This window comes from Alligator sinensis, unplaced genomic scaffold (genome assembly GCF_000455745.1).
Source record: "Alligator sinensis unplaced genomic scaffold, ASM45574v1 scaffold862_1, whole genome shotgun sequence".
NCBI classification, from domain to species: domain Eukaryota; kingdom Metazoa; phylum Chordata; order Crocodylia; family Alligatoridae; genus Alligator; species Alligator sinensis.
The window spans coordinates 1,489,347-1,504,703 of record NW_005842066.1 but is presented as its reverse complement, the minus strand read 5'-3'; the positions used below and the strand labels follow the sequence as shown (position 1 = coordinate 1,504,703).

Below are 15,357 nucleotides of genomic sequence, written 5' to 3'. Positions count from 1 at the left end.
TGGTGTTTTGGATCCACGGGACTCTAAAGCCCCTCTTAGGGTGCACTATTTTATCCTGATCAAATGTTCCTGTGGAAATTGCTTCATGGGATCAACCTTAGTATACCAGTTCCACTTATCCAGGTACTTGCAAGCCTCGGGAGAATAGTGTGTGTACATAAAGTACGCCAGAGTCCCCTTAGGGGGGACTGGAACTTGTTTTGACTGACCTGTTCCCATTTTTAGTCACACGGGGAGAGGTAGGATAGGCTTATTTAGGATGTCCGGGCCGCTCGGTGCCTTGCCCCGCGGTATTTTCACCGCCCAGACAAAAGGCTTCTGACCTGACACCGGCTCATAAAATGGAAATGGGGAGGGAAACACAAAAGGGATCCTTTCACTTCTGTTTTGGCAGAAGCTACTGGGACAAAGGGTTTGGAAAAGACAAACTCACTCTGAAAACCTGTCCACTGGGTCGTGAGGTTCCAGTTGGGCCCCCTTGCTTTCAAAACTGCCCTGTCAGGCAGAATTGTGGCGGCTGAACCCAACTGTAGTCCCAGACCTGGTCAGTGGCTCATATTTCTAAATACACACACACACGCATCCATTCAGTCTGCCAGACCCCCTCCCACATTGCCTCAGTTAACTAACTGCGAGCCTAATGTGCTGTTGAATGGAGGTGATTCAGACAGATTCTCCCTGAACAGAACGTACGTTACCAGACAGGATTACTAGACAGAAAAATTTAGCCGGCAGTAAGGTTCTAAACTGACCTGTTTTAACAAGGTTCAGATCCAGTTACCACGGCCAAGTTGGGAGCCTACGGGCAGCCCTCCTCTGAAACCCCAATAGAGATTCTGAATTAGGTCTCTTACCTCTCAAGTTTGGCACCTCGGGGTTCGGGGGGGGGGCAGTCCACGGTCCTCCTCCTTCAACATGTATTTTGGATCCGAGTCACGGCACCAGGAATTGTCGTGGAAACACACACAGCATACTTTTGGGTCAGGTCAGCAGAAGCTTTTATTCAAATGAAACTACAGCTGTAGGGGGGACTCCAAAGTGACATGGATTTCTCAAGCACTTGGAAGGGGTTCCCCTCCAAGAGCAAAATCAGGAGGCTTATATACTTTTTAACAGTTGCTTACAACTCATGTGATCATATAGTGGAATTTGCTAGAAAAAAGCAGCTACAAACACTACCTCATTACTTCTTGGCTGTTATCAGAATGGGAACCATGGGGTAAACGAGGTTAGTTCACAAAGTGAGAAATAGGGGAAAACACTCCCTTCTTGCACCTGGAAATCAGAGTTGTAAATACTTTTTCTCTACTATCTTCAAGGCCGCGGTGAGCGAAGCAGTTGCAGAGGAGTTACAAAGAACAAACACTTTCACTTATCTGTTCATACAGAGCCAGCAATTCCCCACAAAGCGGTTATGTCATCTTATAACTCGTATGATCAAAGTTTAAGGCATTTATTTTTTTCTGATTCCACAAAAGGAAATATTGGTGCTGGAGTATTCAAGAGATAGTCTAATGGAGGTGATGATGATTGAATCTGTGATGGAAATCGATTAGAGACTCTGGGTTTTCTGTCCAAGTGATGAAGTGTCATCTGTATAGCATGGTTTTGATGGTGCAGTTCTTGTGGACAGCAATGCTGCTGTTCTTCCAAGGGTCCATAAAAAGGTTGGCATATTGTGGGGCCATTCTGGTGCCCATAGCTTTCCCCATGGTCTAGAGGAAGTGTTGGTTATCGAAAGCGACAAAACTCTGTCTTTGGGTGACAAGAGGTTTTAGGATGAATTCCTAAAAAGAGGTTTTAGAACGGATGAAACCTGATCTTTCCTCAGTTAGGGTTCCATGGTTGGATGTTATAGGTCTGCCTGCGTTTCCTTGTTTGTGGGGCTTAGAGAGCATGTAAAAAGTCTCTGGACTGAGGTGGGGTGGTAGGGATCAAGTTTTGTAGTTTGTCTTGCAGTTCAGATGGAAATGATGTGATGGTGGTTGTGGCAGTGCAACTGACTCAGCCTGCTACTTTAAGGGCTGAGTCAGGCAGCCAGAAGGTTCAAACACATTTTAAAACACAGGCCAGCTGTATTAGCACAGCATTTTGCTGCTGGCAGTGTGGCACAGAGATCACTTGGCTGAACTCTTGTATGAAACATCTGGCAGGTAAGAGCAGGAGGCTCCTGGTCCTGGGCATGACCTAAAACTGCACCCTGCTGAGGAAGGGTGGTGTGGTGGGGCTTCCTGTGGCGAGGGAGTCCCAAAGAAATGCCAGGCCAGTTACCTCCCTGGTGAAAGACAGGGAAGGGCACCTTTATAACCTTATATGAAACTGGATGCCTTTATGTCCTCTATTTTTCTCTTGAAGAGAAAAATAGGACATAAAGGCGCCTGGTTTTGTATCAATAGAGGACAGAGTAGCAGAAAACCAGAATGTACTCTATGATGGCCACCCTGGAGGGGCATGGAGCCTAATGAGAGGCAAGAAGCCCAGAGGCTAGGAGCTTTGATGGTGTGGGGCAAGGAGTCCCAGAACGAGTGAGGGGCACTGAGCCCATTGAGTGTGGCCAAAGTTAGGGGCTGGAAGTATGATAACATCTTGGATGCTATCTGTGAGACATGGGCCACTGTGTAGGGGAAGTTCAGAAGAGTGGATAGCGCCCCCTGACATTGGGGCATGTAATGGGTAGTCTCCTGCATTTTCCACCAGTTATGGGAACAGCAAAGTCATGGCAGGAAAGACTGGGCAGACTGCCCCATAGAGACAGGTGTGTGGGCCGATTTCAGGCTCGGCCCTGAGCTTGCCCCCTGTCACAGTGGTTTTGAGTTTTAAGGTGAAATAGGTGGTTGGGTCTTCCTCTAGTGTTTCATAGTAAGTGGTGTCAGAGAGCTGTCTGTTGGATTCTTTTATGTAGTCTACACAGTTAAAGATAACTATTGCTCCTCCTTTATTATTATTTGGTGGTTGGATCTTAGAGATTCTATGGCCCTTCTCTCTGAAAGGGAGAGGTTGTTAGGGTGGTGTTTGTTGTTGATTATTTCATTGTTCATTCTTTCATTGAAGCAGTTAATATAGTGGTTGAAGCTTGAATTTCATCCACTGTGAGGTATCCAGTCTGATGTTTTTTTTGAATTTTTTGGTGTTAATTTTTTCCTTGACGTTGTCACAGGATGAAGTGTTGTAGAAAGTGGATTTGTTTTGGTTGTGGAAAGATTCCTTGAGACAGAGGTGTTGAAAAATTCTTCTAGTTCTCCACATTTTAGTATCTTATTACAGTATTTTTCCAGGTAGAAATTAAAGCCTTTATAGAGGACAGATTTTTTCAGCTTTGGTAAGTGTGTACGTGGAGAGATTGATAGTATTTGAAGGTTTATTGGTTTCTTCAGTTAAATCAGGTATGAGGTGGAAATATTGTACGGTATTGGTCTTGTGTCTCTGCTGGTTGTTTAGTGACTGGGGAAGTTGTTCCTGTAGCAATTATTTCCATTTCTTCTTTTTATGTAGGATGAATGTTGTAAAAAATCTTAGTCTATTTGTATACATTGTATATGGTTTGGGAAGATGTTTTAAATAAAATTATCTTAATTTTTTTCATAGGACAGACCATTCCAGAGAGGAGAGGGTTGGATGCAGTAAATCTAGAGCCATTTCGGTATGAAGTGGGGACCATTCCAGCAGAATGGGAAGGTAATTTTTTGTATTTTTTCTTTTAATGTAACTTTCACAATACAAAATGTTGAAGAGAAATTAAATGGATTAACTGACTACATGTTTGCCTTGTCTTTCTTCGGATGTTTTCATTTTAAGGAATAAAGATTTATTTAACCAGATACAGTTATATGGAATTTAAAATATAGCTTGCATGACCATGACTGATTTTCCCTGATCAAATGCAAAAATGTTTGAGTGAGTGAGGGATCTGATCAAGTGATCCTGGAAAGAAAGTATGTGGTCGGTATGTCTTCGCTGAAGAGTTAACTTGTGTGATCAATATCTTAACCTAATTTAGATGTGAACCGGCATACTTGTGTTTACTGGTATAAAGCTGAGTGCAAGTTTTAAGACGGGGTCAACAGCTTTTTCTGGTGAGGGGGCCAAAATGACCCAATGTGCATCAGAGGTAGGCAGGCACTAGGATCCAGCCATTGTTGCCACTTCTCCCCATCACTCAGCAACAGCATGGTAAGTCGAAAGCCCTCTTCTGCCAGATCCCATGTTGCTGAGTGGCAAAGCATGAAAAGAAATCCCCCTCAGCCAGAGCCCCAGGCAGCTGACTGGCACAACGCAGGGGGAGCCCCCTGCCACCAAATGCTGCTGAAGCCATGGCTCTGCAGGCTGGATTCAAAAGCTCTGTGGGCCACAGGTTGCTGACCCTTGTTTTAAGATGTATGGGACAGTCCATGGGTCTTTGTGCTGCAGTAAATTGACTCATTCTGATTGTTTACCAATGAATTGTCTGCCCTTCTGAGCACACAGAGATTATTCTGGTGATATCCCAGAAGTCTGTGGGATAGCCTGTGTCTCTGTTACCATTCTGACCAGAAACAGCATTCTGAATTTACCCTGTAACTCGGGATTCACAAACTAGCTCAGGTGGAAACTACTACCAAATACATCACAGGTTTCTGCATACTGACAGAAATCAAACTAAGGGTGACACTTGAATAAGACTCAGTTGGCTCTGCAGAACTTCCTTGTAGGTATGGTTACACAGCAAGATTTCTTTTAGGCTAAGGATAGGCAGTTAGTTCTAATGTAGACCAACCTGAGATAAAAACCGAGTGTACGTGTGGTTAGCTTGCCTCTCAGAGCAAAACTCACCTGCCATGCTAAATCTGGATCATGGGGCTCCTCCGTGGCAGGATCCAGACTGTAAGGAGCCTCTTGGGCTCAAATCCAGACTTAGCAACAGGATGAGCAGTGGTAGAGGGCTTAATACAGCTGTTGCTCAGCCTTCCACTCCCCGCAGCTGCAGACATGCATTCCCACTGGGTCTCTGTAGCAGGGAGATTGGCAGCAGACCATGCTTCCAAATTCCCAGCTCCTCTAGGAGCCCCATGGGCTGGGTGAAACAACGCTGCAGGCGAGATCTGGCCCACAAGTATTCTTGATGCCCCTGGTTTATAGCATAAGTTCATCTTTGAGGATGGCTCTCATGCACTCTCTGCAGTGAGAAAGCAGCTGAAGTCTAGGGAGTGAAGTTTTTCAAAGTTTGTACCAATTATTGAGAGAAACATATCAAAGTTAGAATTACAGGTTTACTTAGCATAAGTGCATATTTCCATGTATACTTCTCTGTTTATTATTCTTATCACACTAGGAGCTTGCTAGAGTTAGACTGTTGTTAGAATTAATGCATTGTTCCAGACAGCCTGGATTATAGATTCCAGTGGCTGATTTGAAATGTCTTTGTAATGATAGTACTTGACCTCCTTGTGCTCAGTTTGTGGCATGCTATCCAGGGAATGGAAGACACAGTTTTATTTTTGCAGGCTTTGGTATGTAGTTTAAGATCCTGTTAACGTTTGTCCATGTTTTTCCCACTCCTGACATATGATGGTTAAGATTTCCTGAAAATTGAGACAGCATGCTTGAGAATGCCTGAGTAGAAGACAACTGCAGTAATTGCCCCTGTGGCTTATGAGCTCTCTCCAATCCTTGCTATGCTGTTTAGTCAGCAGGGGATGTCAAATCTTCTTCTGTATGGATAGCTGGGATTCTACCGGTATTCTGGGACAGTTGTTCCCTGCTCTTGGCAGGGGTGTCCAGCAGACTAACGTTATTTTGCTCTTCCCCAGCCTACAATCAATTCTGGTAACAGACACTTACTTACCTGACTGCTCTCAGCTTTGCCATCAGTCTCCAAACCTTTTTCTTTTTTTTAATTAAACATTAAATTCTTATGGTGTGTCTGTGAGTTGGCAACATACCTATCTACAATTTCTGGACAGGCCACTGATGAAGACTAGGCAAAGATAAATCAGCAGGATAAAAGTATAAATTTGTGGCATTATTAGAATGCAGAATATAATAGACATTTTTTTTCCATCAACAAATCCTAATATTCTTCCATTCCATAGGTATGACCTTCCACTTCCCAGGGCCACGGTGTAAACCTCCATATTACTTGCCTTTAAACTTCCCCTGCCACAGCACTAGCAGCTGACTTTCCATGGTAGCCTGGTTAGTCACAAACCTGCAGCATTGTGGCTTCTAGCTAGAACCATAGGGTTGGAAGGGAGTTCACAGATCTTCTTGTCCTGCACAAATGCTGGATGTGCTATTCCTAACTCACTCTTGTCAGATGCTTATTCAGCCTCTTGAAAACTTCCACTGAAGGAGAATTCCACAACTTCCCTGGGCAGCTTGTTCTGTTGTCCGTTTTTTCTGACAGTAAAAGAAATGATCCCTCAGATTTAATCTAAATCTGTTTTGTTACATTTTAAACCTATTGCTTTGTGTCCTGCCCTCTGCAGTGAGGAGAGTAATCATTCATCATTATGCCAGCTTTTCAAATATCTCATAAGGTGTGGCATATCCTGCTTTAACTTCCTTTTCTCCAAACTAAGTGCATCTGGTTCTCTTAACCTCTCCTCATATAACTTGTCACTTACCTCTGGATCCTCTTCAAGTTTCTCCACATCCTTGTTTAAAGTACAGTGCATAGAATGCTCTAGGTGAGGCCTAACCAGCGCTGAGTAGATCAGTACGGTCACCTGCTATACTATTTTTAATGTAGTTCAATATTGCATTTGCCCTTTTTGCTGCTGCATCATATTGCTGACTCATATTAAGTCTGTGGTCCACCAGACCTCCAGATCCTTCTCAGCCACATTGCTGCCTAGCTAGTTATGTTTATTTTGTATTTGTAAAACCATGGTGAGGTTTTAATTCAAAAGGATCTAGGTAGATTGGAGAACTGAGCTAGAGACAATAAAATAAAATGCAGCAAATGAAATCTAATATGCTATACCTGGAGAAGAAAGAATTAAAACCTCTCCTGATTTTTTCAATTTGATTTATAAATTTGATCAGGAAGCCCCAATCAGTCATATCAACCTGTTTTTATATGGCCTCCTTTATTTATGTATCCTGGTGCTGAAGGTGTAAGGCAAGTTTGTCACATAGCTCCATGAAGCTCTGCATGATCCGGAACCCATCTTTCTGTACTATTTGGGCTTTAACCTGGGTCTGACATCATTTAACATCTTCATTAATGATTTGGGATTAAATGCATGCTTAGCAGATCTGCAAATTACACCAAATTGGGTAGAGTTGCACACACTTCGGAAGGTAGGAATAGGTGTCAGAATGACCTGGACAAACTGGAGAAGTAGTCCTCAGTTAAGCAGATGAGATTCAGCAAGGACAAGTGCAAAGTCCTGCACTTGGGATTAAATAATTGCATGCACAAATACAGACTGGAGAATGACTGGTTAACCTAAAATACTGCAGAGAAGGATCTGGGGGTTATTCTAGACCATAAGCTAAGTATGAGCCAACAGCATGCTGGATTGTATTAACAGGAGTGTCTTGCAAATAAAGGAAGTGATTCTTCCACTCTTATTTGGTACTGGTAATACCTCACCTGTACCTGATAACAGGCTTCAAATGCCTGAAGAGGGTGGAGATGGGCTTTCCTCTGTGGCTGTAGGGGACAGGATTTAGGAGCAATAGTCTCAAACTTCAGCAGAGGAAGTTTAGGTTGGAGGTGAGGAAGTCGAGTCTGACCATGAGGGTTGTTGAGCATCAGAACAAGCTACCTAGCGAAGTTGTGGAATCTTTATCTCTGGAAGTTTTCAAGAGGACAGCCAGACACTTGGCTGGGATGATTTAGCCAGGGCCGATTCTTCCTTTAGCATTTAGTAGGACTGGATTAGATGACCTTGTGAAATTCTTTCCATCCCTACTTTCCTATGATACTCTATAGGAAATCTGCAGTGACTGTGGCACATAACAAATGATTCTGCTCTGCTGTGAACGAGCTCCCATCTGCAATCTGCTGCCACCTTCCATTGGCTTGAACTGCTGCTGAAATACTCCCATCCTCTCCAATAACCACTCTCTGCAGTCACAAGCGGGAATAGCTCATTCAGCTGCACTGGATCCATGACTTCACTCAAGCTGGAATGGGCAGAAGTGAGGAGCATGCAGAGCCAGATGTGCTTCAGCTAAATGTGTTTGCAGGTTAATAGCATTCCCACACAAGGAAATGAGACAGGTTTGCCTACAGCGTGCTATGGAGTGCTTTAAGTTAGTGATATATTAAGAACCCTAGGATATATCCCCAGAAATTCTACTGCCAACAACTGTAACTACAATGCCAGTACGGACACAGGTATGTGTCTCGGACGGCCAGGGCCGACTCGAGTTACGTTCGTACGTTAGGGCGGGCTGGTGAATGGAGAAGCAGACACAACTTATTGGTTGTAAAAAACTTTACTCATGCCGCTTGCAATCGCGACGCAGGTGGTCCGGTCGTCGGAACAACCACACGAGTTGTTCCAGCTGGCGGGGCCCAAGCCAGTTAATCCGTCCTCAATTCGAAGCCGGCGGGGAATGGGGTACGTCGGGGTTGCGCTCGGTGACGGGAAGAAAGATCGATAGGTGATCAGTCTATCTATCGGCAGCCGCAAGTCAGATAACTTCAGAGGCACTCTGCAGCGTGCTCAAAGCTCTTCAACTTGGGCAGAAGTCACGCGGAGTTTTAAACAGCCAGCGAGCCAATTACTAGCCGCCACGTGTGAATAATTTAGCACTGGCCAATAGCGGGGCACAAATTTACATCCGAATAGCGGGAACTCTTTGCACCGTGCATTTCTGTGCTGCAAAGAAGAAATGCATCTTGCAAAGGAAACTGTAAATTGGTGGGAACTCTTTCCTGTATGCAGGTGCTCAATTGCAGCAGAACACTCTGCCGTGCAAAAGAGCTCTCATGTGACCAGGAAATTCCATAGTGCCGAGGCACCAAAAATCACTGGGTTGTGACAGTATGCAGGGTATAGGACATAACATGAAAAATGCAGTGCAAATGCTCTCGGGCAGTGTGACAAGCCTGGCCGTACCTAACTTGAAATAGGGACGGATTCAGGTACACTGAAGTGATCTCATTATCCTGTGCAGTGTGGATGTACCCAGAGAGATAGCTTCCAGACATATGGGATACATTAGTACACAGAGGAAGTTTATCTGGATTTCAAGCTTGAGGAAGAAAACACATGTGGCCAGCCACATTTATTAGCTACATTTACATTTTTAATACCACACTTGCTCATCCTTGTAATTACCATATTTTTTCTTTGTGACTATGGCAGCATTGAATTGGAAGGATTTGTGAGGGAAAGGAAAATAATAAAAAAAGAGACTTACCTATTCATTTTTTTAAAGTACAGAGCTTTTCAGGGAATGAGAAGAAAAGGTTCATATTGCTTTGTTCCCCATCCATTATTGAAGCAGAATAGGTGTTTAATGCATGTTGTTGTTTATGACAGATAAAGCACAGAAATTGTAGCATCCTAAAATGTAAAGAACAATTCTGTTTTTTCAGTGCTTTGTTGATAAACATATTGACAGCTGACATGCTACACTATGGATATTTGAAGGTTAAAATAAATGGAAAGAGCCACAACCTAGCTAGTCCAACATAAGAATAGGAGGCATTGGTCACAGCAGGATTGCCATGGTTTTGCTGTACTTCAGTGGCAAGATTTGGGAACCCCCTGCAGGAAGCTATGGAGTTCAGTTCCTTGCTATCTTCCTGAGAAACTGAACTTCATTATTTCATATTTAGGATTTGGTTGTAAAGTGGGGGAGGCCTAGATAGGCCTGGTAGAGCTACCACTGTATAGATGCAAGCTATCTTCACTACAGATGACAACACGAAAGCTAGTGATTTCCTGAAACAGTGTGTCAGGTGAGGGCCCCTGCCTTAAGCGCAGCCTTCAATCAGTACTGCTTGGGGATTCCCTACTACTGTTTCCCCTGCTTTACTCCTTGATGTGGCAGTAGAAGGGGAGAAACCCACAAAAATCTATCTCTGAGCTCTGCTCCTGGCCTCTAAGCTTGTTTGTACACATGCTCCTGAAATGGGGGTGGGGCACTTTAATAGAGTGGCTCCAAGAGTCATCATTGAATGAGCTTTAGAAAAATTACCTCTGCCACCATTTTGAAGTGCAGGGATGCTGATATCCGAGACACTGGAGCATGGTAGTTGCCATGCTCCAGCAAATTTAAATAACTGAGTCTGCTCTGACATGTTGTAATAACAGTGCATCGGAGCAGCCTCCCTGCTTGTGTATAGGCACCTTAAAGGTTTGGGAGTCTGCCAGAAAAAAAGACGTTCCCATCCCTGCCAGTGCAAGAGAGAAAACCCTGTGGGTGTGGCAGTAGGGGTCTCCGTGCAAAGTAAAGGGTGAGGTGTGGTTGTGAGAAGCTCTCTAGAGTAACAAGCTTAGGAGTTAAAATAAACCAGACGTTTCACGTTCTGGAAGCTGTTGTTGCTTGCCTTCTGTGTATAGACAGAACTTGATTATACCCAGGTCAGCACTTCATGCTTTTTCTTCTTATGGCTTCTTACAAACTTACATTTTAAAACAAAAGTGAAGATTCTGGTGTAAGTACATGACTTATCACAGGAGCTGGGACCTTGGGCACATGTTTAGCATAGCTGGGCCTTAATCTGGCCCTGAGATAAGATTTTGCCTCTTGCCCCCTCTCAGAGACTCTGCCTCAAGCCCTGAATCAGGGATGGGACCTGCCATAAACAAACATGGCATGTGATGGAAAAAAAACTTTAGAAAATGTATTGGCAGTTCAAAGTTCTGTTAGCCGTCTTTAACCATTCATTGCACCATCGATATCCACTTCAGACAAAGTGAGGACAACTTCAGTTTCTTTCATTTATTAACATATGCATGACTTGGACTTTTGGCAAGATGCAAGAACTTTGCTCGACCTAGGCAAGATGCAAAGTCTGCAGCGCTAAGAGAGGTCATTCAGTTTCACAGATGAATCTGATATTTTACTTCCCCCCCCCCCCCAATTCAGAATAAAAATGATAAATATTTAAATTATCTTTAAAAAAAAAATGATGGAGCCACCAGCCATGGAAGTTTTTAGGGACCCTATCATGAGAGCAGGTGGACTACTGAGGAGTTGGGCAAAAGAATCGCACAAGTGTGAAAATCTTACTGTCAGGCATGGTTCCATTGGACCCCTGCCTAGGTTCTGTCGGGCCTTCATCAAAATAAGGATCTGCTAAACGTTATCATTTCAACAAATTGGTAAAGTCCAGTGGAAAAAACATGTTGGGATTTTTCTGGCCAGCAGTATTAGGGAAGCCAGCAGAATTAACTGTTTGACCTCTTGTGTAATATTAAAAGGGAAAATTTATGTTCAAATAATCCTTTCAGTTATCATATGAAGTTTATAAATCTACTTTAGGAGATAGCTTAATGGTTAATAACTGTGTTTAAATACACTGTGAAATATTTAAGGGTAAAATGACAGAAATGAACAATCAGCATTTTAATACTTTTTACCTCTGTGGAGAAACTATCCCTGCCGGCAGCTCACCAGGCTTCTCTAAACCTGCAGGTCAGGTCCTGACTTGTGGTTTTAAAAGGCTGTAACAACACTTTATTCTGTGTTTACTGCATTAAAGATTTTCTTCTCCTTCTAAACTCTCATTCAAAGACAAACATCCAGGATCTCACCTTGTCTTCCTATAAGGAGGTGATACCTGGAAAAAGGGGAACTCAGAGACGAAATGAGTAGCAATGCAGCAGTGAGTTGCACACTTTTCATAAGTGCTAACATTTCACAGACTGGCACACCTATTAATTTACTTCTAAGTATAGTATAGTCTGCTTTTCCAGACTACAGAGTGAAGCTTCATGAGCAGTTGCTAAAATTCTCAAGGGTGAAATGTCACTCTTGCAAACTTTCTCTGCAGATCTTCTCCTGAAGATTTAGGACTCATTCTCTCACCTGTTCAAATCCAGGCTTATACAAATGTAGTTGTAATGTCCCTTAGCACCTTTGTAAAACTGAGATTTGCTTGATATTGCAGAGGTAAAATTGTAATTCGCTCCCTCCATGTTCCCTAGTATTAGTTATGTTACAAACACAGAGCTAAATTGTGCTATGAAACAAAGCCTTTTTTGTATTTTCCTTTTATACTATGGCTTTGAATTCATTTATATTAGCAGCAAAATAATCCATGTCCACAATATAAACATAGATACGGTTTTTTGTGTAGATCAAGTTTTCCTATATTATATTACACTTTCCTTTGTCAAGGTAGTAGCTTGTGAGTGCATACAGCTGATAAACCTTTTTTTGTAATTTTAATTCTGACTGGACACCTACTGTATTGGCTGATAGAATGTCTCGTTTACCACCTCAGCTCTTGTCAACAGTACTCCTGAAAGGATATCAGTCATTTTCAGTACCTATGGAGATTCAGAGGATCGCATGCCTCATGCAGCATTCTGCTGCTTCATTACTTGAGTCTTTTTTTCTTTTAAACTGGTAACATTTAGTGATTAATGGGAGTCTTAATTTGCATGCTCACTTTTACGCTCATTACAGTGCGTTATGTGCCAGAAGGAGTCTTAAAGTTCAATGAAAATCTCATGCATACTAATGAGAGAATGCAAATTAGCTCTGATGAAAGAATGCCAGGGTCTCAAGGTATGAAATGTCCAGTTATCTTGCAAAATTCCTCTCAGACAAAAGTAGCATTATAATGAGTATAGAGTACAGAAAGTATCATAATTAGCAGACACATAATTGGCCTATTTGAAATTCAGGCACTCTATTCATTTTCAAATGCTTTGTGAAAAAGCTTTCATGTTTTGGTTGCAATCCATGCATGCATGTACATACTCCTTCAATTTTTCTGATTGAAATTGTCTTGGCTGACAGTGTATGAAGATATTTTGCTTTGGTGGCATAGAGAAGGGTGGATTTTTTTCCAAATAAACCTTCACTTGGATGCACTTTTCAGTGAGGAGAGAGACGGAGAACGGACATAATACCAATAACACATCCTAAAGCAGTGTGGGCCAACCTTTTTGGTAGGCATGCTACAAATTAGCCCTGCACCCTCTCCAAGTACCATTCCAATCCCTTTCTCCTACCCAGTCTGATGCTCTGTTTTCTGCTCCCTGCTCTATCTCTAACCAAGAGGTTGCTTTCCTTCCTGCCATGTGCTCTTTGCCTGATCCGATGCTCTGCTTTTTGCTCCCTGACTTACATGCTACTCTGATGCCTGTCCCCTCCCCAGTCTGGTGCATGCCACACACACAGGCTACCTGTGCCACATTGTGGCATGCATGCCATAGGTTGGCCAACCCTGTCCTTAAACAACCATTTTATTTGTTCTCATTAACAGTGATATTTAACTGGGATGGAAATCTTTTACCTATTTAAAACTGAATTGGGCAAATCTTAAATCCTGTAATTTGAATAGAGATATTACTGATCATATAGTTTCATAGTTGGTAGGGTTGGATGGGACCTAAGCAGATCATCAAGTCTGACCCCCTGCCATGGGCAGGAAAGGATGCTGGGGTCAAACAACCCCGGCTAGATGATTATCTAGCCTTCTTTTGAAGACCCCCAGGTTAGGGGTGAGCACCACTTCCCTTGGAAGTTCGTTCCAGCTCCTAGCCACCCTGACTGTAAAGTAGTGCCTCCTCATGTCTAGCCTGAATCTACTCTCAGTCAATTTATGGCCATTGTTCCTTGTTACTCCCAGTAGTGCTCAGGGGAACAGGGACTCTCCCATTGCCTTCTGGTCCCCCTTCACAAGCTTATAGGCAGCCACCAGATCCCCTCTCAGCCTTCTCTTGTGGAGGCTGAACAGGTTCAGGTCCCGTAGCTTCTCCTCGTAGGGCCTGCCCTGCTGCCACCTGATCATGCAAGTGGCCCTCCTCTGGACCCTCTCAATGCTGTCTGCAGCCCTCCTGAAGTGCGGCACCCAGAACTGGATGCAGTACTCCAACTGTGGCCTGAGCAATGTCGCATAGAGGGGGAGGATCATCTGCTTGGACCTGCTCATGATACATCTATGGATGCATGACATGTTGGCAGCTCATGTTCATCTTGGAATCAGTAGTGACTCCAAGATCCTTTTCTGCCTCTGCGCTGACGAGAAGGGAGTTCCCCAGCCTGTAGGTATGCTGCTGGTTCTTCCTCCGCAGGTGCAACAGCTTGCACTTGTCCATATTGAAACCCATCCTATTCTCATCCACCCACCTCTGTAACCTGTCCATATCTAGTTGTAGCCTGGCCCATATCTTAGTGTCATCTGCGAACTTGAACAAGGTGCTTTTCACCCCCTTGTCCAAGTCGCCAGTGAAGATATTGAACAGTGCGGGTACTGTTACACGCACCTTTTCTTTTTTTACTGCTGCTTGTCTTCTTGTCTTCTCTCTCGTTCTCTGGGATTGTGGCTCCAGTCCTTCAGAGACAGCAGTAAACTGTACTTCCTAAAGGGCATTTTTACACCTGTTCCAGGAGGTCCGGGGCGGGGCGGGGCGGGGGGGGAGTACTTTAATTAGCAGATACTTTTAATTAAAATGCCCAAGTGTCACGTGTATCAGCATCCCCCACGATGAAAAATGATGGTGGCTCAACAAATGAGCTTTAGTTCAAAGCACCCTGCTGCCATTTTCTACAGGGGGACACTAAGACACATGGTGCTAGAGTCTGCTAGAGCATGTTTATTTCCATGCTCCAGCAGACTCACTTAATCGCGTCTCCTCCGACGCGCTGGATTTCCAGTTAATCAGAGCCAGCTTCCTGCACCTGTATAGGAGCCCAAAGGATTTTTTGGTTGGTTGGTTGCTAGTTTGGTTTTTTTTTAGCTGGAGAAAGTATAGCATAGCTATTATAAATAGAGTAAAAAATATTTTAGGGTAGCATTTCTCATTTCCTGTATTTTGTTCCTGAAACGTATTTGACTTATAACTTTCTTATAGTCCTGTATATATGCTGTTGAGCCCAGGAAGGTAATCATATTATAAATATCTTTTAATTAAAGTACTCAGTTCATCTGAAGATAACTAATGAAATAATTGGTTAAGAACCTAAGCTGATAATGAAGGAAGAGCTTCTACTGAAATTTTTATACTTTTGCAATCTCTTTCAACTACAGATCGTTTGTTATGATTTCAAAGCTCAGAGTTTCTGCAGAGCTATGACCTGGTGGTAAAATGAAGCTGAGGTACCGTTGTGAAGATACTGACATTTTAAAAAAGAATCGGGAACTTTAATAAAATGGAAAGTGAGTTATAGACATTGAGGGACTGCAGAATCAAAACCAACAGAGCTGTAATGCTTATATAAAAGAAAGAATAGGGA

The 15,357-nt window shown here is 43.2% G+C and overlaps 1 protein-coding gene across 1 annotated transcript in view; it reads left to right on the top strand.

Annotated features, from left to right (window-relative positions):
* NDUFAF2 (NADH:ubiquinone oxidoreductase complex assembly factor 2) overlaps nucleotides 1-15,357 on the top strand; it is a 138,651-nt gene that overhangs the window by 69,246 nt on the left and 54,048 nt on the right. Inside the window, exon 2 of the mRNA XM_025204028.1 lies at nucleotides 3,586-3,675. Within this exon, the coding sequence (XP_025059813.1) occupies nucleotides 3,586-3,675 (90 nt within the window). The remainder of the gene's footprint in view (nucleotides 1-3,585; nucleotides 3,676-15,357) is intronic.